The sequence below is a fragment of the Rhinoderma darwinii genome, chromosome 2 (assembly GCF_050947455.1).
Source record: "Rhinoderma darwinii isolate aRhiDar2 chromosome 2, aRhiDar2.hap1, whole genome shotgun sequence".
Classification (NCBI taxonomy): domain Eukaryota; kingdom Metazoa; phylum Chordata; class Amphibia; order Anura; family Rhinodermatidae; genus Rhinoderma; species Rhinoderma darwinii.
The window spans coordinates 234,596,567-234,624,004 of record NC_134688.1 but is presented as its reverse complement, the minus strand read 5'-3'; the positions used below and the strand labels follow the sequence as shown (position 1 = coordinate 234,624,004).

Below are 27,438 nucleotides of genomic sequence, written 5' to 3'. Positions count from 1 at the left end.
ACCTGTGGGTGAAATTTGCCGGGGGTGCTGTACCTGTCAGAGGAGGAGAGGCAGAGGAGACCCTGGGGATGACATTCCGGACCATCTGCTGCTGAAATAACCCGGTCCAGGTGATCTAAAGTGGCGGACAAAGGCGATATGAAAGCGCAAGATGGCGCCGACACGTGCACTTTTGCAGAGAGAAGAGATGTCAGAGGGGTGGCGGCATCCAGGCTGGAGCACTTTGCACGTCAGACACCCACGAAGTCCGGTGCCTCCAGAGGGGTATCGGGTGGGAGAGAGGTGATGGCTGGCGGCTCGGGGTCCCAGTTTGAGCCACTGCGGACGCAGATGGAGTCGGATGAGGAGGAGACAGGAGAGAATACTCCAGGAATCTCGGGTGTCAGTGAGGAAGATGGCCCGCAAGGCCTGGACCCACGTTGGCAGATGTATTTTCGGCGGTAAGCCAACGCAGTATTACGCTGGCAAAACTTACATGCCAGGTGGGAGGGATAAAGGAAGATATCTCAATCATCCGCCATGATATACAGAATGGCTGAACGCACGACGGCGGTGGAAGGCCGTGTTAGTGAGCTGGAGGATAGAATGCTGCCCAGGAGGAGGGATGTTATTGCAACGGCCATGGATGTTAACTACCTTTTGTCTAAAACTGATGATTTAGAGAACCGTTTACGTCGCAACAATGTGAGGATGGTAGGGATACCTGAGAAGGTGGAAGGGTCTAATCCGGACTCTTACTTTGAAAAGTGGCTGTTGGAGGTGTTTGGCAAAGTATCGTTGACTCCGCTGTTTGCGGTGGAAAGAGCCCATAGAGTGCCTACTTGACCTGGCCCACCTGGTCGCCCGCCACGACCCGTCCTGGTAAAGCTTCTTCATTACAAGGACAGAGATTTGATTCTTCGACAGGCCTGGGAAAGGCAGGACATAAGTGTGAATGGAGTAAAAGTTTCCTTCTATCCGGATTTCTCTGCTGAGGTTCAAAAAAGGAGGATGCAATTCTTGGACATTAAAAAACGACTGAGGAATCTACGTGTTCAATATTCTATGCTATACCCCGTGAAGCTTCGAGTGGCGGCGCTGGGGTCAGTCTAATTTTTTGAAAACTCAAAGGATGCGCTAAGATATCTGGACAGTCATGAGGATCGCCTTCGTCAGGATCAGGAGGAAGCTGCTGCGTGATCCTGGGATGGATGGTTCCTGACGGGACTCTGCTACTAAGGGAAGGGTTTGCACTGCAAGGGGGAAATAAGGCAATGTTATATGCAATTGTATGCTTCTAAGATTTGGTGATGCAGTCTCTCTTTCTCTGATGCTGGGAGGGGTGACAGGGATGAAAGTTAAGTGTTGCATAGTTATTTGAGAAAAAGAAAAGAAACCAGTATACTGTATTAAGGTGGCGGGAGGATTCGGCCATCTAGGGATACATTGTGTAAAATGATTGGGTGGATACTGCTCATGTATTTTTGCAATGTGATTGGGAAGCTGGAATGTCATACAAGTGGAGCTTTCTTCGCCAGCCCTGGCCCTCTTAGGAGGGTAAGTTTATGGAAAGTTGGGTGGGTGGCTAAGGGAGGGCAATGTTTTGTGGGGGGGGGGGGAGTTTGGGTTGCAGCACGCTATGAGCTTCACCGAATTACGCGGTACTTGCCACCGTAAGATAAAAGCAATGACTGGATGGGAGGTAGGGTAAATTTCTTGTCCTGGAATGTGCGAGGTACCAATGATACGGCGCAACAGGCGCATAGGCTTTGGATTAGACACTGTTTTCACTCCTTTCATTCCTCATACTCAAGGGGGGTTAGTCTCCTGGTCCATAGAGATGTACCTTTTCGCTGTTTGGCTTCTTTCAGTGATGGGGAGGGCAGGTATGTTGGGGTACATTGCAAACTATTTAATTGGGAAGGTATTATTGTGGTAATATATGTGCCTCCCCCGTACTCCGTAGTTCCTATATGCGAGGTGCTGGAGAGGCTAGCTGGCCTATGGTTCCGACTATACTAATGGGAGACTTCAACAACATTATGGATAAGGGGCAGAATAAGTTCCCGAAGGCAGTGGGGGTGGGAGACACTGATCTGACGCAATTTGGGAAGTATATGACAGAGGTTGTTCTCACTGATGTTTGGCGAGCAAAGTGGCCTTCTACTACGCAGTATTCTTGTGTGTCATCTACATATGGCTCGTTATCCAGAATAGATCTGATGTTTAGTAACAGCTTAGGAGTTATGTGTGTGGAGGGGGTGGAGTATTTGCCGCGGTCGTTGTCAGATCACTCCCCAATGTTGCTGAAAGTCAGAACTAGTCCGCAGGTGGGAGGGTTAAGAATGCACTGGAGGCTGAACCCGTTCTGGATAAAATTGGTGGGGGAGGGTAAAATAGTTACGAGTCTACGGGAATATTTTGACTTTAATAAAGATACGGTTCCTACAGATGTTCTATGGGATGCTATGAAGGCATATATAAGAGGGGTGTATATACAGGAGATCACGGCCATAAAGAACAAATCTAGGCAAGTGGGAATTACCCTGACGTGTAGGGTGACATTGACGGAGGAAAGGTATGTCGTAAATAGCACGGCAGACACGTTTGCTCAGTGGAAGGACGCCCAAAAATTATTAAGGGAACATCTGATGGAACAAGCGGCTAAAAGCTCTATATGCAACAAAAGTATTATGAAGAGGGGGAGACGACGGGTAGACTGCTAGCTACTATAGCTAGACCTCCGCGGGAAGGAGTGTTTATCCATCACTTGCAGGATTATGATGGGACACTGGTTGGGGAAACAGGAGATATACTGGGTGTGTTAAAATCCTTCTATACCGAGTTGTATCGCTCCAGAGTAGACTATTCGGAATATCTGGAAGACATGACGTGGGTTACTTTGAGGGAGGGGGATAGGGAGATGCTGGAGGCATCATTAACTCTAGAGGAAGTACAACAAGCGGCGAGTTCTATGGCAAATGAAAAGGCTCCAGGGATGGATGGAATACCTACTGAATTATACAAAGCATACGGAGATGAGCTTTTGCCTGGGTTACTGGAGGTGTTCCAGGATAGTTTTGCGAGGGGACGTCTGCCGCAGACTATGTACGAAGCTGCAATAGTGGTTATTCCTAAAGATGGGAAGGACCGGACACAACCCGACCCTTACCGACCAATATCCTTGTTGACTTCGGACATAAAAATCTTAGCGAAGGTCCTAGCTAACAGGCTGACAAAAGTAGTGACTACGGTTATTTATCCGGATCAGTCGGGGTTCATGCCATCAAAATCCACGGCGGTTAATCTGAGGCGACTGTTTTAGAACATACAGGCAGATACTGGAGGCACGCAGTCTAGAGCAGTTCTGTCTTTGGATGCCGCTAAGGCGTTCTATAGTGTGGAGTGGGGGTACCTTTGGGCTATTCTAGAGCGGTTTGGATTTGGGAGGAATTTTATTACATGGGTGAAATTGCTATATAAGGAACCAGTAGCTAGAATAAGAACCAATGGAATGATGTCGGAGACTTTTGCTCTGGGGAGGGGGACGCGTCAGGGGTGCTCACTTTCCCCGCTGTTGTTTGCCCTGGCGATCGAGCCTTTGGCGAATGTAGTGAGACAACGTCCGGGTATAGGAGGGTTTAGATATGGCGACTTGGAGGAACGTATAGCATTATATGCTGACGATATTCTGTTGTTTTTGGGAGGGGTGGAACGGTCGTTGCCTGTGGTTATGGATGTACTGGAGAGGTTTGGTAGATTCTCGGGATTGCAAATCAACTGGAATAAGTCGGTACTGTTGCCACTTACGTCTCTGATTACGCCGCTGGTGGTGGGGGGGGGGATAAATATACCTTGTGTGAAGGAATTTAAGTACCTGGGGATTAAGGTCTCGGCGAAGGTACAGGACTTTGTAGCTTTGAATGTGAAGCCACTGTTAGAAAAACTGAAAGATAAGACTAAAATTTGGCTTGGGCTGCCACTTTCAGCTTTAGGTCGTGCAAACCTGATAAAAGTTATTCTTATGCCTCAGGTTCTCTATGTGGTGCATAATGCCCCAGTGTGGGTGTCTAAGTACTAGTTCAGGAGGATACATAACTTGTTCAGGGACTTGGTGTGGAAAAGGGGGATTCCTAGGATCAAATTTGAAAAATTACAGTTACCAACGGAACAGGGAGGCTTGGCTCTACCGAATGCCTGTATATACTATTTGGCGGCTCAACTGCAACACTTTAAGGGATGGAAGGATAGGGACGGGTGGGATTCTAGCGGGAAATTGTTGTTTTATTTAGGTCAGCGCACTGATATGTTGGAAGCAATGGAGTCCCATAAGTTGAGGAGGGAGGCGGGGGAAAAAACTAACCTTGTTACTGATACATAAGGTATGATGGGAGTGCAAGAAATTATTGGGAGTTGCAGGGTGTTCAAATTACATGCCAATTTGGGACAACCCGTACTTATGGGAATTTAACACCTTAACACCTCAGGAGTGGGAACAAAAAGGGGTCAGATTAGTATGCCAGCTGTACGAAGGTGGAATTCTCAAGTTGTTCTCACAATTGCAGGAGGAGTTTGAACTCCCACATAGGCTGTTCTACCAGTACCTTCAATTGCGTCATGCTGCACAAGCACAAGCTAGATCTGTGGATTTGAGTTGCTCCAATATGGGGGTTGTGGAGCAAGTATTGGGGGCGAGGGACACGAAAGGGATTATATCTTTGCTGTACAGTACGTTGCTCTCCAAATTCCTTGGGGATCCTCTGGCGGAGATCAAAAGAAAATGGGAAGGGGATGTGGGGACTTTGACTGATGACGAATGGGAGGAAATACTTGAATCGCCAAAAGTACTCTCCATTAGTGTAGCACATAGGAGGTCGCAACTATTTCTCCTACATAGAGTGTATAGGACGCCTAAGGTGTTATGGCAAATGCGGCTTAGACCAACGATGGAATGCCCAAGATGTTCGTCAGATGGGGCAGACTTGAAGCATATGTTCTGGAGCTGTCCAATGCTAAATGGATATTGGGGGAGGTTAGAGGAATGGTAACGAGGGTGTATGGTAGAGATTTCCCGATGGACCCTAAGGTATTTCTTCTGGGATGTATGGGTGGGGAGGGAGAAGATCAAGCTGAATTACTGTCTATTAAAAGGTATTATACCATGCAAGGGAACTGATAGCAAAATACTGGTTGCAAACAGATCCCCCAAGAGTGTCTGAGCTAGTGGGTTACGTTAACCATACGGTATCTTTGGAAAAACGGATATATATGAAACATGGGACAATACACAAATATGATAAACAATGGGGTAAATGGTTGCACAGTCATGGAACGGCAAGTTCGTAGGAGACTCCTCAGGGTAGTTCCGCAAGGGATTTGGTTTTGAATGTATAAAGTGCTGAGACGGTTGGCCGGAAGTGCCTGGGAAATAAGGGGGTACTGCGGGGGGGGGGGGGGGGCGGGGGAATGGTTGGTTTGGAGGGGACAGGTGTTCACTCTAAGATGTAGTGGGTGGCTTACAACTGGACAATAAAGACGTCTATTACCATAGGGTAGGGAATGCGAGACGAGGGGGTAGATAGAGGTTTGAAAGATTCTCTGAGGAGAATGGGTGGAAAGAAACGAGGGAGGGAGGGATATGGTATAAAAGTACTGTGAAGGAGGTCTAGGTGGGCTATACATGCATTTTGTATATTATAACAAAAGAGGAAAAAATATTTTTTTGTATGTACCAGATGTTTATCTTGTGTTGTCAAAATCTAATAAAAAGTTGTTGGATTTAAAAAAAACAAAAACGTATTGGGTGAATTTATCAATGGCTATAAGCCAGTGTTATGGAGTGGAAAAATGACAAATTATGGCACACACCATATTTGCAACTTTATGATGTTTTACGCTGCCTCCTTAAAAAAAAGTGAGGCTTGCGTAAGGGGGCAGGGTCACTCATGGCCCTACTAATTCACTATCATTTACACCAGAAACTGGAGTAGATTACAGTAGAAATTTACGCCAGGTTGCAGCTGGCGCAAATTTCCCTTTCTAGCGCACGGACAGCCAGAGATGAGCCTAATTTAAAAAGAGGTGTGTGCCTCTTAGAACATATATGTAAATAACACCACATGCCAGAATTGCTGAGCCAATTTCTAGCCAATCATTTTATACATGTGGTTCAGTTATCCCTGAAATCTTGCAGTTACCGTATATATCGGCGTACAAGACGACTTTTTACACCCTTAAAAAAATGTCAAAAGTGTGGGGTCGTCTTATATGCCGGATATTGTCTACATTAGGGATGCACGTTGCAGCCGCACGGCTCAGTATAGTGACACATGAATGTATGGGAGCGCGGCTGCGGCTGTGTAATTCAGCCACAGCCCCGCTCCTGAGTCATGATAAGTTCGCGGGGTCAGGATGATGCAATGCGGCCAGCGCTGCACTAATGAGCGGCGGCACTGGAGACAGAACATGGCGGGCGCGCTACAAAACACCCCCATGTTCTGTCTTCAGTGCCTGAACTGCCGCTCATTAGTGCAGCGCCGGCCGCATCACCTCATGCTGACCGTGCGCGCACTTCCTGTCAGGAGCGGGGCAATGGCTGTATTACACAGCCGCAGCCCCGCGCTATAACGGCGGAGATCAGAGAAACCTCTCATCTCCGCCGTTATTCCCCTGAATGCTGCGATCACAGCTGACTGCAGCATTCAGGGGAAAGTGAGAAGGGGGGATGCCCCTGGATCGCGTCACAGGGAATTCCTGTGACGCGATCGAGGGCCATACCATATATGGGCAGACAGCCCAGGGTCTATTGACGGACCCCAGGGCTGTCTTACCATATTTCATGTTGTTAGGACATACCCAAGTATGTCCTAACAACTGCCTGTGTATTATCCGTCCACAGGTTAATGTACTGGCACATATCTGATATATGTCAGTACATTAAAGTTTAAAAATAAAGTAAAAACAAAGTATTGTTAAATTTTAAAAAAAATACACCTTCACCTTTTTTACAATAAACATTAAAATAAAAAAATGAAATAAACACGGCTTTCATTCACTTATTAATGTGAGGCATGAGGTGCGATGAATTTACCCTCCATGTTCCTCACATTAATAGTAATTAACCCCATCATGTACCTCGCACATTAACCCAATATGACTGAGAAACATGATGGGATTAATTACTATTAATGTGAGGCGCGTTCAAAATTCATCACACGTCGCGCCTCACCTCAGAAAACGGAAGAATTTTTTTTTTATTACTGTTGGCAAAAGTATCGAAATTGGTATCGAAATCGCAATACTAAAGTATTGGTATCGAAGTCCAAATTCTGGTATCGTGACATCCCTAGTCTACATATTGTCTACACACAGGTTGTGTGTTACCTTGTGAGCCTGCAGTCCGGTACACAGGCTCCCGGGATGCACGGAATCCGCCACGGATCTGAGGGAAGCCGGTATTAGCCGCCAGGGAACATCTCTGTAAGATGCTCTGGCCCACCCTTTCCTCTCATTCCCTGCCTCTCAGATCTCGCGCGATGAAGCAGCCTATCTGCGCATGCGCGAGTTCAAAGAGACAGAGAGTCCTGGGTCCTGCCGCCGATGGCCATAGTGAAGCACTCCTGCACGAAATGGTGAGTATATCTTAAATTCTATATTTTAAGGGTAAAAGTTGGGGGTCGTCTTATACGCCCAGTCGTCTTATACGCCGACATATACGGTAAGTTAAAATATAATAAAATACCATATTTTTCAGACTATAAGACATACTTAGGTTTTAGACAACAGAAAATATGAAAAAAATGTATATTTTATTTCTTTTACAAAGAAAAAACGATTGGTTAAAAAATTGTTTGTTTTCACCACATTCTGAGAACCATAACGTATAGTTACGGAAACAACATAGCCCAACATAGATAGCGGAGCCGGGTATGATAGAACGGGGTTTAGGGGGCCGCATCTATCTGACATTTATGACATATCCTGTAGATATGTCATAAATGTCCTTCATGGGACTACTATTACTACTACTACTATAAATGCCGCGGTCGCTATTGTCCAGGGCATTTAACTAAACGGCCAGGAACAGCGCCATCGCTGTTCCTGGCCATTAGAGCAGCGTATCTGCAGTGTATGGAGCGGGCTCAGTGCGTGAGCCCACTCCATACATCATCCCCTCCGTGCTCCATGATGTGCCAGCACATCAAGGGTCGGGAAAGGGTTAAGTAAGGACCAGTCAGTGGGCCCGGCGCTGCCGGGTCCCTTGACTGCTGACTATAAGACACAGGGACTTTTTAGCAAGATTTATTCTTGCTAAAATCTGCGTCTTATAGTCCAAAAAATACGGTACAATAAAATATAACTCATATGCAAAAAATGGTTTGAAAACTACACACACTTGTTAAAGGATGGGGAACTTTTTATATATTATATATAAGTCAGTGGTACTAAAGAAGAATAAGATATATTTGTGCCACGCAGGGCAATCTTCAGCCCTGGGCTCTTGCCCAAGGTCCCAGGCCATGTGCCCAATGTCTTGGGCTGTGGTACTATGCAACTGTATGCATTGTAACACAGGCTCTGAAATCAATGAGAGGAGTTTAACAGGAGGAGAAGTGTGAATTAACCAATGGAAAGCAAATTAGGGCAATGTGTGGAGACCTGCATGATCAGCTTTGAAACTGATGGTGGACAAGGGAGGGAAAATTACTTTTTGCTTGGTTCTAAGGGATGTAAGATATCTTTATTATACGAACACTAACTTTTCAAACAAACTATGCTATAATAGAATACCTATATACAGATGTAGCCGTCTTTATCTTGAATTTTAACGCGTTAAATACACAGTGGCAAGATCCTTTATCTTTACCTTTTCAATGCCTTTTGTTGCATGAGATCACGCTGCAGCAAGTTATCAGAGTCAAGATAAAGATAACTACATCCGTATATCAGCTTTGTAATTTACTTACTGTTAAAATTTAGTTGTTTTGTCCATGCAAATTTCTTGTGAAGTTTTTGCCACTAGGTGTCTCCCTACCTGTAATCTGCTGTCCCCCTCCTGTTGTCAAGCAAAAGCCTAGTTACAGAGCAGAGGAGATGGACTGCAGTGAGGGAGTGTCTCTACTGCCTGCCAATAGAAGTCTAAGAAAAGGGGAGGGGTAGAAGGAGGAGGGAGCAGAGAGAGAGAAAGAAACACAAAAGTACGAAGAGGGGAGGAGATAGCAGGTGGAGGGCGCAGAGGGAGTAAGACACAAACGCTCTGCCCATACAAGTCTAGTGAGAGGGGTGGGGAGCATGAGCAGAGTGCAAAAGACAGACAGACAGACGTGCTGCCGTTTCCTGGTAAGTGTTATATCTCACCCCAGAGCTGGATTCTCAGCTACACTGCTCATTACTGCTGTATAATCTCCTCACTGCTGCTATATATATATATACATATATATATATACATATATATATATACACATATATATATACACATACACACACGTATACATTGCTGCTGAATCTACTTACAATAGTGAGATTCTTAACACACATTTTAATCAAATTGTGTGAGCCCACCTGCCACGACAAGGCAACTTCACTTATACGGGTGGTCCCCACACTGCACATACACCCTATTGTGGGTCTGAGCCTTCAGAATATACTTGGGAAAGGCAGGAACCAGCTTTAAACTAATTAAAATCACCCTATGGCAGGATGGGTGGTGTGCAAGATTAAAAATGGAGGCAGGCACTAGCCCTACGTATATACAACACACAAGAAAGTTTAATCAGCACATTCCAGCAAAATGAAAAAAGTGTGTGCAGGTGCAAGTACGTCTGTCACTGCAAAACAATAGACAAGAAAATGACGATAGCACTCTGCGAACACCAATGCCACCTAAAACACTATATATACATATATATGCATTGCTGCTGAATCTACTTACAATAGTGAGGTTCCTAGTGCAAATTTTGATCAACTTGTGTGAGCCCACCTGCCAATACAAGGTGACCTCGCTTATCAAAAATAGAGGCAGTCAAGAGCCCCACATATATACAATACTTAGAAGTGAGGTCGCCTTGTCGTGGCAGGTGGGCTCACATAATTTGATCAAAATGTGCGCAAAGAACCTCACTATTGTATGTAGATTTACTTTTAGTGTTGTAGGATATAGATAATCGTGGACCCATAATTCAGCTTATTCCAGACCAGCAGAGTCTGTACAAATGCCAACTTATATTTTGTATTGATCTGTATGAATAGTTTACATTCCACACCTGCCCCAAAAGTTTACCACATTAACAATACATTTCTCTTTTTTATAAGTACAAGTCTTGGGAAATGTTTTTGCTCATCCTATTGATGGTAATCTATCCATATTTATGTTTGTTCAGTCTTATTTTTTCCCCTTAAATTCACCTCTGGTAAACACATAGGACTGCAGTTTTATAAATAATTCTATGATTCTGAATATTTTAGACATACTGACACAATTTAAAAGCATGATGACACTATTCATTGTGAAGAGCGCTAAAAATCTCTGCTAAGAAAATCGTGTTAAGAATGCAAAGTATTCTTGTAAATTCAATCTTGGACAGTGGCATTCTACTCAGCTGAACAAATTATGTATTGTAAAAGCATTTTCACGGCTTTCCTCTTCTGCGGACTCCATGGCAACTTATTTCAGACAAAGACGTACTAATCCAGAATAAAGTCAGGATGAAAGATGTTTTGTACATTTTAAAGCTGACGCATTAGAAACAAACAAATAAATGAGCCAATTGTTAGGCACTCAGTGTAGCAATATGGAAGCACAGAATTTGTTATTAGTGAACTACAAAGAGCACTAACATATATAGCAAATCATATTATTACATTCACATTTCAGGATATAGTCTACAGTATATATTTATTTAGCATTATTTAGGTTTTGCATAAAGTTACATTATTAGAGAAAATAGTAACGTACTTTATATTTGAGGCAGAGAAAGCAAGCAGGAAATACTATACGATAAAAAAAGCAGTCTCACTTTAACCCTTTAATGACCGCCCATACGCCTTTTCACAGGGCTGCGTCATAAGCCTGGCACAGGCTCCTGCAGTAACGGCCGGGATCAGGGTTACCTCCGATCCCGGCCATTAAACCCCTTACATGTCGCACTCAATATCGACCGTGGCATCTAAGTAGTTTCAGAGGGAGTGGGTCCCTTTGTCGCTCTATTAGCACCCCTGTGATGTGATCACAGGATGACAATGGTTTCCGAGGCAGCCGGGGGCCTAAAAAAGGCCCCTAGTTCTGCCATCAGTGTATGCACAGAGGCATGGCCTAATAATATGCCTGTCAGTTTTACAATGACAGGCATAGCACACTGCAATATAGAAGTATTGCAGTGTATTATAAAAGCGATCAAATCATGACTTAGAAAAGTCCCATAGTGGGACTTAAAAATAGTATATCTGCAACTGCATTTCTACCTAAATCCTAAATGGGCGTATGAATTTTCCACATTTGTTATTCCATTCTATTCACCTTTTTAGTATAGCAGTGCTGCATAGTAACTCTTCTCTCGGTGACTGGGGGCAGGAAGTTGCAACCATTATCTGCTACATTGAGGGCTATGAGGAAAAGTCTTTAGTAACCTAGTGACGTAACATTTCCGGTTTACAGCCCATAGATCTTCATGCCTGCCTGTAAATCCTTTGTTTGATAATACAAAATGGGAAAGCCTAGATGACATCTGTGGTACACCATAGGAAGTATCAAAGCAAACTTAAGATTTTCCATTTTATTTCAGTGGCAGAAGAAGACGACGACGACAGGTAGAAAGCATTTTAAAGGGTTTTCCGGGATCTAACATATTCTTATTATAGGCCATCAATGTGTCATGGATGGGGTACACTCTTTCACTTCAGTAACCAACATAGCCTTGTCCATGTCCTTACAGCTGTGCCGGATACTGCAGCTCAGTCCCATTCAAGAGAAGGATAGGCAAATAAATGTTATAAACCTTTAAAATATGCAATTTATAAATAAAAGTATACTGTATTACCAGTGCGGCCTGATCCATTGTGTAACTGGTAATACAAGAAATCCGAGTAGAAATATAATCTATTAGATTTAGATTCGCTCTAAATCTGTTCTTCAGTGAGAAGTAATAACTAGTAGACAAGCTCTACAATAAACTCTTACCTTTGCAATCTTTCCCAGTGAAGAATGATACGATTAGTAGCCGCGTGGCCCCAGCTTTCCCCTGTATAGAGAATAAAACAAAAGAAAAACAAGGATTTGGTTATTTACTATTGTTGCTCTAAGGAACTAGTATCATTGCACTCAACAAGGTATTTACATACCATTTGCAATTGACCCATATATGCAGGTTCATGGGCTAAAATATTAGGGAATTTAATTCTCAAATATATTATTACTAGCTAAACTGATCTTAAAACTGATCTTAAAATGATGTAAACACAAACAAGGACAGTGTCTTGAGATTCCAATTCTCTGCCATCAGTAAACGGTGGACTACTGTCAGTCTAGAATAGGCTAGTTTGTCAAAGGTTACAGACTGCTGTAAAACAGTCTATATAACCTGTTAACGGACTGCTGGGAAGGTGACAAGAAATTGAACTTCCTGCTGTTTCCTTGCTGTGCTGTTCAGGGCGATCCTGCTTCCAGCAGAAACTATTTTGCTAAGAACAATGTATTAAGGAATGACGTTTTACAATGTAAAAAACTACAGTATATGTGTTGCTTAGAAGGCATTACAACACTAAAGATCTTTATGTTTTTATGATGAGGCAGCACATGGTTGATGTGAAAATGAAGATATAAAAGCGAGTAAAAATAGGTCTAAATGGGTTTTAAATTTCACTATACTGCGAAGACTGATATTAGGACAATTTTTTTTCTTTTAAAACATTTGTGTAGTCAGCTCAAGGCAACCAGTGTTTTTTTTCCTAATAAAATGAAAGGATTTTTACTCTTGGCAAAATAGGAGTGTAAAGATTAATGGTTCCAGAGGGGATTGCGCTTTGTATCCAGTCAATAAAGTGCCATTTAGTAAGTAAGGAAACCCCTTAGGCTAATCTGACTGTCAATACAAGTACTGTGGGTAACGATGATCTGCAAAGACTTGCCTACCTATATAAGAGGAATGAACAGAAGCAGGTACTTTACAAATAAAGTCTTATGTAACTATGGCAAAGTTGTCAGCATAGATAAGCAAGCAGAAAATGGATTCTGGGGCATTGCTCGGGAATGACGGGGTAAAAACCCCATTGTGCATAAATATCTGCACATCTAATAATCTAAACACCCCATGTACCCTTCACTTACAAGTCAAACACATAACTAGCCATGTATCAATATGCCTGCAAATTCGCATTCCAACGTTTCTCCAATCAGGGCACAGCTTATGAATTCAATCCGTTACGAATGATGAAAGAAATTTAATCAGTCGGATGCAATTGATAATTTAATCCGTCAAATTGCTAACTTTTATTCTCTACGGCAAGCTTTTATAATAGAATCTCCCAATTCCTCTAAATATACATCAATCATTGGCAATCTATAACATCCCATCTGTTTTGAAACTACATTGATCTGCAGCTTTGAAGGCATGTGTTAAGGACTGGTTTCTACAACCGCTTTTACGGTTTGCAGACCACCAAAATAGGTTATGAAAATGAAAATCCAGGTAATATTTTTTCTGTTTTTATTCAAGCGCATGGAATATTTGCATTAAAAAGGTTTGGCCTTTGACTGTATAATTGGTTAACTGAGCTTGTTCAATGTTGCTGGGTATGTTAGGTGCACTTAAAGTGAAGCTCCATTTGAGCTCCTTTAAATCTTACACTAGGCAATGATATTATTGCCAAATGCTAAATATGCAAGAATTAGGGGAACCAAAGCCTGTGCAAAGAAGGATAGGGGGCGTGTCTCTGCTACGGACAGTGCAACCGTCCATAGAAGTGACACGCCCCCTAGCCAGTTCGTCAGACAAAGTACAAGACTGACCTCTCGCAAGAGCTGAAGAGATGAGAGCACGCATGCACGCTCTCCTCTCCACAGCTCTTACACTGTCTGTAGCAGTGACACGCCCCCCCCGCCAGAAGACTGATCTTGAAAGCTGAAGAGAGCGTGTGCGCATGCACACTCTCCTCTATCCTCGCTCTTGCTGTAACACTGTCCGTATCTGATTGGACAGTGTCACAGCCATAGTAACACGCCCCCTTGCCAGTACACGCCCCATTGACAGTTCAGGGGGTTATTTAAATATCGGGTGCCAAATATAACGGCACCGATATCTAAATAATGGAGGAGGGTAGAAAAAAAAAGTAAATTGCCCCGGGGTTTGTGCAGCCATGCCCATTACATGCTGCACATGTATGGCGAGGTGAAAGGTTCTCTTTAAATCTGCCAAACTGTGGTCTGGTCCAGAGAAGTTTTTTCCCACGGGTGTATCCAGCTGCTTTTCTATTGTATGTCTGAAGGATCATTTTAAAAACAACAGAGAAAGAAAAATTTGGAAATTCAAGATGATGATAAAATTCCAGTCATTGACACAAGGCCACAATCTAACACCTGGATTTATGAGCCACTACATGGACACACATCACATCCCCCATCAGACTGACTCCAGATCCCTTATCTCCTAAGTCATCATCTTTATAACCTGTTTTATGGGCCCAGCTTATCTTAATGATGCATCACCTCATGTACTAATTGTCTTTGTGTAACATCTTAAATGCTGTGCTTTTTTCTAAGTCATTCATTTGTAAACTTGCCTGAAGAAGGGACCTCTCTGCTCTGAAAGCTTGCATTTATGGTAAGCCAATAAAGGTATCATACCTACTATATACTATACTTTTGTCTTTTTTGACACAAAAGGTATTTAACATTGCATATTGTTTCTGGCTAAACGGAACTACACTATTTTTTACTGTACTTAATAACAGAAACAAAAAACAAACAAAGCCGGGATAAAGCCTTAGTCACAAATACGATTAAGTTAAACCAACCTTCCCCTTCCATTAGAGATCTGGAGTTAATGTGTTAAAGAGGCTCTGTCACCAGATTTTGCAACCCCTATCTGCTATTGCAACAGATAGGCGCTGCAATGTAGATTACAGTAACGTTTTTATTTTTAAAAAACGAGCATTTTTGGCCAAGTTATGACCATTTTTGTGCGTACATCGGGGCGTTTTTACTACTTTTACTAGCTGGGCGTTCTGATGAGAAGTATCACGTCACTCACAGGTCCTGCATCGTGTCAGACGAGCGAGGACACATCGGCACCAGAGGCTACAGTTGATTCTGCAGCAGCATCGGCGTTTGCAGGTAAGTAGCTACATCGACTTACCTGCTAACGCCGATGCTGCTGCAGAATCAACTGAAGCCTCTGGTGCCGATGTGTCCTCGCTCGTCTGACACGATGCAGGACCTGTGAGTGACATCACAGCGTGATCTGGCAGAAGCTGGGCGTTCTGAAGAGAAGTGGATGATACTTCTCTTCAGAACGCCCAGCTAGTAAAAGTAGTAAAAACGCCCCGATGTACGCACATAATACACGCCCACTTGGACTTTTACTTCTAAACACACCCACTTGGACTTTTGCAAGCTTCATTTGCATAACTACAAAAATGGTCATAACTTGGCCAAAAATGCTCGTTTTTTAAAAATAAAAACGTTACTGTAATCTACATTGCAGCGCCTATCTGCTGCAATAGCAGATAGGGGTTGCAAAATCTGGTGACAGAGCCTCTTTAAGAGAAGCACACCATACCCCCTAAATTTTGTGAAACTTATTTGGGCAACCTCTCTTGTGATAAATAACTTTCTCAAACGGTAGCATATTATTGATCAGTGCCACCCATTGGGAAATCTCGGGAGCTACAGGGGACATCCACCTCAGGGCAATGGCTTTACGTGCCATAAATAAGGATTTCCTTAAAGAGGCTCTGTCACCACATTATAAGTACCCGACACTTCGGTAATGTTTGTGTGGGACTTACAGCACAGCAAGCGTGATCTTACATCATGCTGTAAGGCTATGTGCACACGACCTATTTACAGGCGTAATTCGGGCGTTTTACACCTCGAATTATGCCTGAAAAGACGGCTCTATTACGTCTGCAAACATCTGCCCATTGCTTGCAATGGGCTTTACGATGTTCTGTTCAGACGAGGTGTAATTTTACGCGTCGCTGTCAAAATACGCCCGCTTCAAAGAAGTGCAGGACAATTCTTGGAACGTTTTTGGAGGCGTTTTTCATGGACTCCAATGAAAAACAGCTCTAAATACGTCCGTAACATACGCCGTTAAAAACGCAAGTACTTGCAAAAACGTCTGAAATGCAGGAGCTGTTTTCGCCTGAAAACAGCGCCGTAATTTCAGACGTATTTTGCGTTTACGTGTGAACATACCCTAAGCTGTCATTTACAGCGTGATCTCGTAAAATCACGCTTGCTGTCATTAAGTCCCACACAAATGTTACCGAAGTATCGGCATTGTGAATAGACATCGCGTCCTAGCTGGAAGCGATGTCTATTCACTGTCAAGACACTTCAGTAACGTTAATGTGTGAGTATGTGACTGCACATCATGATCTAGCAAGATCACTATGTGCTGAGTAAATGAATGGAGAGAAGTGTATGACGCTGATTGGTCAGCGTCATATAGTTCTCTCCACAACGCCCACTTGGTCAAAAAGTAAAAATACGCCCAGTTGTCTATTAAGAAAGTCATTAGCATAAAGCTAAAATAAGTCATAACTCCATCAAAATTGATCGTTTTTCTAAATAAAAAACACTGCTGTAATCTACATTACAGCGTCGATCACATTATGTAGAAGATAGGCCACTTATAATGAGGTGACAGAGCCTCTTTAAGAACACCTGTTGAGGAAACAATCATGCGCTCTCGGCCTCAAGGATCCCCAGTAAACATATCTTAGGGTCTAGCGTTATGGTGGCTTCTAAGAGGGAGTTAATGAAACGTACCAAAATAAAATGTTTTAGCACATTTTTATAATGCATATGCTTATTTGCTTAAAAGCTGCTGAACATTGTATCATACCTAAAGCTGGCACAAGCAGTGACTCGCTAGATCCAATTCTTGTGGTCATTTGATTAGTTAGTACCACCTAGAAAAACAAAACATTTTTAGCAAGCAAACTGAAACAGTACCCTGTGTATTCAGGCATGCGATTTATCATTTTAAATCATAGGACAGTCAGATTCCACTACTGCAAATTGTCCCTCATAACACCACACAATGGTACTCCCGTTGAAAGAACGGTTTTACCAATCGAAGAAGGAAAGATATCATTAAGGGCTTGTCCACTTGCTGTGGAATTGCTGGAATTTCGTCTGGAAAAAACGCTCCAGAATACAGTAGCAGTATAATGGATGAGATTTAACAAATCTCATCTAAATGCTGCGTAAAAATTCAGAGCAGAAATTGACCTGCAGTGCGTATTTTTTCAGACCGCAGCATGTCAATTCCTGCTGCGGAAAGCGTCCAGAACTGCTGCGTTTCTCCATCTCCTAACATTGTGAAAAACGCAGCAATTTATACACCATTTTCTGCCGTAAAAACAGCAGGAAATAGTGCGTTTTTTGTCGCAGCGGCAAGTCTCTGACTTTCAACGGAATTGCTGCAGAAATTTTATGCAGCAATTCCGTTGTGTGTGGAAAAGCCCTAAGGATTGCAAATACATTACTTAATTGTCATTTATAAATGGTCCGTTTTGGCTCTCCTCTTGGGGACCTCAACAATTGTTTAATATGATGGACACTATATACTTACTTAGTATGGATGAGAAAAAAAAAGTGATACTGTGGTTAGTAAACCAGGTATTGGTACTTTTGGCAGTGTGGGCAGGTGCCAAGTCCTGCTGGAAAATGAAATCAGCATCTCCATGAAGCTGGTCAGCAGAGGGAAGCATGAAGTGCTCGAAAATTCCCTGGTAGACGGCTGCGTTGACCCTGGAAATGATATAACACAGTGGACCAACACTGTTGCTCAGTGGTCCAAAGTCCTGTTTTCAGATTAAAGTAAATTTTGCATGTTATTTGGAAATCCAGGTCCCAGAATCTGGAGGAAGAGTGGAGGGCGTAAATCCAAGTTGCTTGCGGTCCAGTGTGAAGTTTCCAGTCAGTGATGGTTTGGGGAGCCGTGTCATCTGCTGGTGTTGGTCCACTGTGTTATATCAAGTCCAGAGTCAACGCAGCCGTCTACCAGGATATTTTCGAGCACTTCATGCTTCCCTCTGTTGACAAGCTTTATGGAGATGCTGATTTCATTTTCCAGCAGGACTTGGTACCAATATCTGATTTTGTAACCACAGTATCACTGTGCTTGATTGGCCAGCGGAAGATGAGAGACACCAGACCCAACAATGCAGGCGAGCTGAAGGCCGCTATCAAAGAAACCTGGGCTTCCATAACACCTCAGCAGTGCCACAGGCTGATCGCCGCCATGCCACGCCGCATTGATTCAGTAATTCATGCAAAAGGAGCTCTGACCAAGTATTCAGGGCATATACTGTACATACTCTTCAGTAGGCCTACATTTCGGTATTAAAAATAATTTTTGAAATTAGGCTTATATAATATTCAAATTTTCGGAGACACTAAATTTTGGGTTTTCATTAACGGTTACCATAATCATCAACATTAAAAGAAAAAAAATGCTAGAAACAGAACACTCTGTGTGTAATGAATCTTTATAACATATGAGTTTCACTTTATGAATTGAATTACTGAAATAAATTAACTTTTTGATGATATTCTAATTAATTGAGACGGACTAGTGTGTATATATATATGTATATATATATGTATATATATATACACACATACATATACACACATACATACATACATACATACATACACACACAGTACTGTGCAAAAGTTTTAGGCAGTTGTGGAAAAATGCTGTTTTGAAGAAGCACAAAGAAACAGGCAATGTTGAGGATCATAGACGCAGTGGTCGGCCAAGAAAACAGTGCAGCAGATCAAAGACACGTCATGCTTACTTAAGTCTGGCCAGAAGTGGTCTTCATGGAAGAATTGCGGCCAAAAAGCCATACCTTCGAGGTGTAAAGAAGCGCCTCAACTATGAACTTTTATTTTTGAAGGAATTCTTACATTGCAGCATTTATCCAGAGCGGTCTAAAACACTAAAACATTTGCACAGCACTGTGTGTATATACACTGTACACATACACACATACACTTATTTGCGCAGCTTCTCACTATAAGGGTATGTTCACACAGGGCAGATCCGCTGCGTAAAAGCACACATCGTATCCGTCCTGGTCGCCACAGGAAATTCCGTCTGAAAATAGCATCAAATTGTGGTGCGGAAACCTTCACGTGAAAAAATAAGTTTCATACTTCCCTGTAGCCATGGCGACGTGTCCTGCAGAGGGACGGAAAATTGGTGGTATTTACGCTAACTGTGGCATTCATAAGATTCAGCAGCCCTGCCCTGCCGGTAGGCTCTGCCTGTTTGAGGAGTTGGTAGCGGAGGTGGAAATTCTGTGGCAACTAAATTTTGTTTTAAATGCCATTGTTATGTAGAAGGCATAGAAAGTACCAATTAAAGAGATATGTTTTAATTGCTAGAGGATTTAATATTCATATAAAAATATCATATTAGTATATTTATAAGTCTACTGCTTAAATATAAGCTAGTCTCTGTAAGGTGAGTGACAAGCATGGTATATATGATTTATTTATTTTTTCTCCATAATGCACTATATAGCGATATCTATCTATATGTATCATACACAACGTAGGTAACAGGCTGCAATTGGAAGCTATTAGCTGTGCTTTCTCAGTAATGGTACTGCTGTTTTAACGCTAACATTGTGTGAGCAAGCGTCTCCAAGGATCACGTCAATCACACAAATCATTTCTTTTGTGCAGATAGCATGTCAAATGTTGAAGCAAGGGGCTTGTTGGGTCCTTTCAGCAGACGGCATTATGAGAATGCAATTTTGCATTATTTCTATGAATCTCAGCTAAAACAGCTCAGACCTCAGTACTATTCAATTTAAAACCTGCCAGGATATTATCTCTGGAACAATAAATACATTATATAAATAAAATAGAATCTGTGTGTCGAAGAGTAATGGAATAAATCTGCTGAATCCAAAAAGCCCAATCAGGCAAGGCGACTTGCATGTTGTTTCCAGCTAAAATGTATTTGAACTGGCGCAATGACAGAAGCTATGCACAAGCATGGCCCTTTTTATATCTTCCACATTAGCTAGCTAATCAGGCGTATCATGCTGTTAACTCCTCCACCACTGAAGCCATTACGCTGCCTGCTGGTACGGCTTGGCTATATTTAGGTGGTTGTTAGAACAGCAATTCAGAGTAGAAGAGCTTAGGAGGCTGTGATGAGGGCAGAAAGTACATTTTATTTATACTTCTTCAATACTGCAGCATGGATACACAGGAGAGCTTTATTTTATGCAATGTGCTTGAAAGAAGGGATTCCTAATTTTATGGTACAAACCCACTCTATTTTTATTTTTTTAGGTCAAATCCGCATTGTTTGATTTGGTTTTGTATTCCAAATGGGTTCAATAGAAACGTAGAAATGTTTCTCCACCACAAAGTGCTCGGCTTGAAATATAAGGGTATGTTCACACGGCCAAATTTCAGACGTATACGAGGCGTATTATGCCTCGTTTTACGTCTGAAAATACGACTCCAATACGTCGGCAAACATCTGCCCATTCATTTGAATGGGTTTGCCGACGTACTGTGCAGACGACCTGTTATTTACGCATCGTCGTTTGACAGCTGTCAAACGACGACGCGTAAAAATACAGCCTCGTCAAAAGAAGTGCAGGACACTTCTTTGGACGTTTTTGGAGCTGTTTTCTCATAGACTCCAATGAAAACAGCTCCAAAAACGGACGTAAAAAACGCCACGAAAACGGCGTGAAAACGCCGCGAAAAATGCGAGTTGGTAAAAAAACGTCTGAAAAGCAGGGTCTGTTTTCCCTTGAAAACAGCTCTGGATTTTCAGACGTTTTTGTTGACTACGTGTGAACATACCCTCAAGGAAACTCATTTACAAGTAGTTTCCTCATCAGCTGTACCATTTGCCACCCTTTAAATACTAAAAGTATAACTTAAAATACAATCATGGTAGCTTAAGTAACCCAGTAATAAATATGCTGTATCTATGTAATAAAGGTACGCTGAGAATTCAGATCTCGGGAACAGTGGTTGTGTGGATGTTAAGTGTCTGTTTACACACACATCCATACAGTCTCTAAGCAAGCACACCATGTCCATGCAGTTGTGGTTCCCAGACCTTAGCTCAAGGATCACATTTTCAATAGCAAACCATCTGCACCTATATACACTAGTTTACATAAGACTCATTAGAAACAAGAGGACCTATGTGCAGAAAGGATTGTTGCTTATCATATGGACTACTGTATAAGATTTAGGTCTGGCTATATATCTCAGGGGTCTATAATCTTTTGCGCCATAAGGGCAGTATACAAACTTGCCCCATTCTAAACTAACCCACATGGTAATATTGGTGGGGTGGAGTTTAGGACTACATACATTCATTCAGTACAATAAACTTACAAAAAAAAACACACAGAAAAAGGCCATACAAGGGCAGGTTCAAACACCAGTTCCCAGCAGGATGCAGACAAGCCACTACAATAAACTGCAGTATTCACAAAGCCCACTCCCTGGTGAGCCAGTGCTGTTTACTGAGCAAAGTCCCTGGTGTACTAGCAGTATATGCTTTGGGCAGTTCTTTACTGGTAAATATTGTATCCAGTCACTGTTAAATCAGTAGTATATTATACCCACGAGGATAGAGGTAGGGAAAAGGAAAATAATGCTCCATCTAATACGGACACATATAAGCCTAGGCCTCACTTGGTTCATTAATAAATTTCAAATTGTCTAGTGTTAAATAAACGCAAACATTATCCTTGGTTAAAGGGACACTGTGATTTAATTAAAGTGTTACATGCAAAGTCTTGATGGGGGTTCCGGGCACTAAGTTTCCCACCAATTGCTTCATTTTCATCCCGCCTATTAGTTCAAGGTTAGCTGAAAAAAGGCAAAAAGACAGTCCATTAGCCATTAGGCTGTCTTCAGTTTGCTGCAACTAAGAGGAACAGACCTCAGCTGAATGCTTATGTCCCTTCATTCTAGCAATTGGTGGGGGTCTTTATGCCCCAACACCCACCAATAAAAAACTTTGATAAGTCAGTTTAACTAAATAACAGTGACCCTTTAGCAATATTAATGGAGTTCTCATTAATTTCCACTAATTTTCCTATTCAATGTCCCGCTGCGTGGAGTGAGAATGCGAGTCCTGCTTTCCTCAGCCCATATACTGCTGATTGACTTGGTCAAGCAAGTGCCATGCCCCTTTGACATGTGCCAGGCCCGGAGATCTCCATGCTAATGTTGACCAGCTACACAATAAAGTCTGACCCATTAGTTCAGAGCTAATAGCCAAAAGAGTATAGGGACCCTCATCGATGCAAACTTGAACCTTGTCATAACTTTTTTTTCTTCTAAAAAACCTAAGGTAAACTTGAGGAAGGTCTTCTAGGAAGAAATTTTATTAATGCACTTACTGCTAGTTTGTGTTGATTGGCAATGTTGATTAGCTGCTGTGCCAGCGTATTTAGAAGTCGTGTCCGTAAGGAAAGGTCATCAAAGGAATGTCGAAAAGGAAATGCAATGCTATCAATGATAATCAGTTTGATCTATACAAAAGAAAAAAAAAAAGATACAAGTTGTTTCCCTTTAAACACAGTCACACATAATAACTTTATTCTATTATGGACAATTGACCCTACAAGATCCCTAATGGCATATACAAGCATTTTACACCAGTATTGTAAACATGGTTTTCAAATAAAATAATACAGAGATATATCTTTGAATGGACTTGGCCAAATGCGCACATTAATAAGGCTCATTGAAACCTGAATATCTGAACACTTATTATTTAATGAAGGCATTGTTCACATACTGCAGTTTTGATGTGTTTTTTTTTAATCAATAAAGGGATTGGATTAAAACACAAACAAACAGAGGTGGTATAAATCTTTCCATAAAATAACTGCACCAAAAAATACTGTGTAAGGTATCATGCACACGGCCGTGCCCGTAATCACGGCCGGCGATTGCGGGCACGGCCGGCCGCGGGCCGCATTTTCGGCCCGTGCTCCCGTACAAAGGATGGGAGCACGGCCCGTAAAAAACAAAAGTAGGACATGCTCCATAATTCTATGGCACAGACACCCTTCCGTCGCGATACGGAAAGGTGTCCACGGCCAATAGAAGCGGGCGGGTACGTAATTGCGGACTGTATTGCGGTCCGCAATTACGGAGATTTTTTACGGTCATGTGCATGGGGCCTAAGGTGCATTCACATGTACCATCATTTTTTTTAAAGTTTGACTGATTTGCTGCAGTGGCCAAATATTGCCTTTTAACCCCTTAATGACCGGGCCTGAAAAGACGTTAATGACCAGCTCAATTTTTCTGTTTTTGCCTCTCTGCGCTTCAGCAGCCATAACTTTTTTATTTTTTCAGTGACGTGGCTGTATGAGGCCTTGTTTTATGCGAGAGAAATAGTATTTTTTTTTCACACACTTTGGTGGTAAAAAAAAATTTTTTTACGGCGTGAATATATAGGAAAAAGCGATTCTCGGAATAGTTTTTTTTGTTTCTTTTTTATCCCGTTCACGTTTCACGCTAAATAACCCATTAGATTAATTCTTCGGGTTATTACGGTCGTGTAGATACCTAATATGCGTAGGTTTTTTGTTTTTATTTAGTGTAGGGGCAATAAAATGTATTTTATGCAAAATAAAGACTCTTTTTGGAACTTTTTTTATTTATTTGTTTTGTTACTTTTTTTTTTTTAATCCCATCAAGGGATAACTTTATTTTTTACTTGTAATGTATTAGCATACTCCTGTATGCTAATACATTACAATGTGTCATTATGACACAGGCTGCTGATCGGGCAGCACATAGTGTGCCCGAACAGCAGGCACACGGACAGACAGCCCTGGGGTTCTTTGTAGGTCCCACAGGGCTGACTGCAGAGGGATTCCCCGGTGTTTGATCGCATCACTGGAATCCCGGTGATGCGATCAAAGAGGGGAATTCCCTTTGATCATGCCGCGGTCACGGACCGCGGTAATCAAAGAGTTAAACAGCTGGGGTTGGAATGTTTGCCGACCCCAGCTGTGTTCAGGAGGCTGCTCTAAGATCAGGAGCTGTTAGTAACAGCTCCTGCTTAGAGGATGAGCGCTCTCACGAGCGCTCATCAGCCTGATCTGCAGCGACGCCAAAAGACGTCTCTGTAGATTAAGCACCCGCACCGCCTGACGTCAAAAGACAGTGGGCAGTCGGGAAGGTGTTAAAACTGCAATATGTATTAACCATTGTGGTTTTCTTGCGTTTTTGTTGATACTTTTCTAATTGATTCCATTAAAAAAAACACGATTGCAGTTTTCTATAGATGCTGTTCCACTACTGACCTGTGTCAACATAAATCAATATTCAAATGTGTTCTTTGAGTGCCCAAGGTTTTTCTATGAACATAAACCAGTAACTGCGTAAAATGCAAGATAATCCTTGTAAAAGGGGGCAATTGACTATCTGTATTATCTCCCTTTTCTCCGTTCCTAGTCCGTTACCTCTGTTTCCTATATAGTCCGCTTACTTTGTATTGTTCATACTGTGCACACACTTCAGTCCTTCACACACCACAGGTATAACATACAACTCTCGCAGATACTTAAAAATACTTTACTCATAACATAGACGTGACAAACCAATATACACTACATCAAGATACAATACATTACATAGACAACACAACCACACACAGCTGCCTCTGTTCCTACCTTCCCTGGACACTTTGCACATGTGACTAGTAATGTGTATGTATATATATATATATATATATATATATATATATATATATATATAAATCCAGGTCCCAACCTTATACGGTCTCCTGGTACTACAACTATAACCAAAGCCACATACAGCGCCTGACCATTAGTACATGTACATATAGAGACTCATGCATAAACAGCATATATATATCTACTCATCTATAATCCACATAAGATTCCTAGAATATCTCTATGTACACATATAAAGTCTGCTCTAATATAATTATACTTATATACATACACAGAAAGCACACATATAATAGAACTTAGCTTGCTCCTGATGTTAAGTGCTGATCGTCCAGGGCTGGCAGGAAAAGGAGCCAGCACCAAGAGCTTCCCATGACCTATATGTTCCTATCCCCGAGTTGAACCCACCCATTCCATTGACTCCGCCTTATGACCACCCATATACCTTCCAATGTGCATCTGTAAAGTATAGGTAAATCTAATCCCAGTATGCTCAGCTGTCTCTACATCCAGTTTACAATGGCTCCTTCCTGTACTGAGGTCCATTGTAACGCTAATAAGGCAGTAGATAAGAATCTATGACCAAATGGCTTCTGAGCATACTGCCACCTCAAAGGGTGAACACCACTGAATAATATCAGTATATACTATATCTATTTACCAGGTATATTTTATGTGGTCATAAGACAGAGTGTCTGGATGGGAACAATATTCTCCTGTAACAATCCTTCACAACCAATTTTATTTTTTAACTTTTCCTAGGCATCAAAATGGTAAATGAAGCAACTTTGCAAATAGTCTAAATGAAAAATATTCCTGTTATTTTGTATGACTACAGCTCCTACGCATACCTAGGTGTCTCCATTGTATCAGACTACAAACTCTGTATAGTCTGATACTCTCTTTCATCTCTCCCCCCAACTTCTTATCAACCTACGAAATATATCATAGTATGAGACTGCAGACTGCAGATTCAGACTGCACAGGGCTTGTCTGTAGTCCGTTACAGAGGCGGCATATGAGCTGTAGACCTAAAACGATAGGGTACATTTAAAAAAGACTATTTGCATAGTTCAATTTTCATTTAAGATGCATTAAAACAATAAAAAGAAAATGGTGGCGAAGGTGCACATAGTCTTTAGGTATATATGTAATGTACACCCTCTACTGTAAATTTTACATTTGCTAACTAAATAGTCAGTTCTAGTCAAAGCTAAAACGAAAAGTTATGTTATAATTTAGTCCTGCACAGCCCAATACAAAAAACTGGGAGCAACCGGAAACCACTTTACATAAAGATTAGATACCCTCTGAAAACACATCATCTCGATTGCGGGTTGAAGTAACCAGCCTCTTTTTATTATCCTTGTCAGCACTTTTAGTCACATGGTACATAACTTGCGTCACTTTGTTTTAACGCTGAAGACTGTAGATAATTGCACAGCAATTCTGAATTACATTGAAAGAGAATAAAGTATGAATTATATTAAAGATGATCTTTCATCGCTCATGACAGGTTTATTCCCTATGAAATGACAATGCTGCATAGAGATGAGCGAATCGATTCTATACGAATCACATTCATTGCGACTTTCCCAAAAGTTAAGGATTTTAGCGAATCCGAAACTTTTGGGATTCGTCCCACACAAAATGGCGGCCGAACATTTTACATATAAGAAGACAAGAAGCCAGAAAAGAAAGATTGCATGACATCAGGGAGCCTGGCGGGCTCCCCCATAATGCCTTCCAGGCAGCCCTCCCTTTCACACAGTCAATGATGAGTGGTGTAGAGTGTGAGTCACGGAGGACTCACAGTATTATGAGTCAAAGCCATTCTAAATAGCCAAACTAGGAAATACTGGTGCTTTGTGGGGATAGAGAGAGAGGAGAGACAGGAAGTCAGACAGAGTGAGAGTAAAACACGGAATACAGATAGATAGTGAATTAGTGTCCATGAGGGTGTTTCATAGTGAGGAGAAGAGATTAGAGAATAGTTAGATGTGCAAAAATTTGATCGAGAGATAGATTTTAGAGAGAGATAAGAGTCAGTCAGTGTCTAAAGGGGTTATTACACTGGGCGATTATCGGGCAGACGAGAGTTTATATAACGCTCGTTGCCGATAATTGTCCTGTGTAAACAGGGCAGCGATCAGCAGCAGGACGAGCAAACACTCGTTTATCTGCTGATCGTATCGTTTTAAAAAATCTAAAATATTGTCGTTGTCGGCAGCACATCTACCTGTGTAAGCGCTGCCAACATAATAATAATGTATGGGGATGAGCGATTGAGTAACGACCGCTTGTCCCCATCCATAGCTCCGTGTGAGTAGCAAGCAAGCGCCGATCAACAATGTCAGGTTGATTGGCGCTCACTGCACCGGCCAGTGTAATAAGGCCTAAAGTTAGGCAGGCACAGGCAACCATTACTGTGAGTGAGTGCTGCTGCTGCAGCTATATAATTCTTGCATTAGTTTGTGAATCACCAATGTTCATGACATCATTCACAAATCTACCTCA

The 27,438-nt window shown here is 42.0% G+C and overlaps 1 protein-coding gene across 5 annotated transcripts in view; it reads right to left on the bottom strand.

The window, feature by feature from the left end:
* The window catches only part of RAD51C (RAD51 paralog C), a 72,748-nt gene that overhangs the window by 4,276 nt on the left and 41,034 nt on the right, over window positions 1–27,438 (bottom strand). For 2 of the 5 annotated variants that reach the window (XM_075850407.1, XM_075850411.1), the window contains 3 exons: window positions 22,609–22,740; window positions 17,043–17,109; window positions 12,155–12,215 (listed from right to left, as the gene is read on the bottom strand). In XM_075850407.1, coding sequence (XP_075706522.1) covers window positions 12,155–12,215; window positions 17,043–17,109; window positions 22,609–22,740 — 260 coding nt within the window. Of the gene's footprint in view, window positions 1–12,154; window positions 12,216–17,042; window positions 17,110–22,608; window positions 22,741–27,438 lie in introns of those variants that run through there. The other 3 variants (XM_075850408.1, XM_075850410.1, XM_075850409.1) reach the window with 3 other exon arrangements.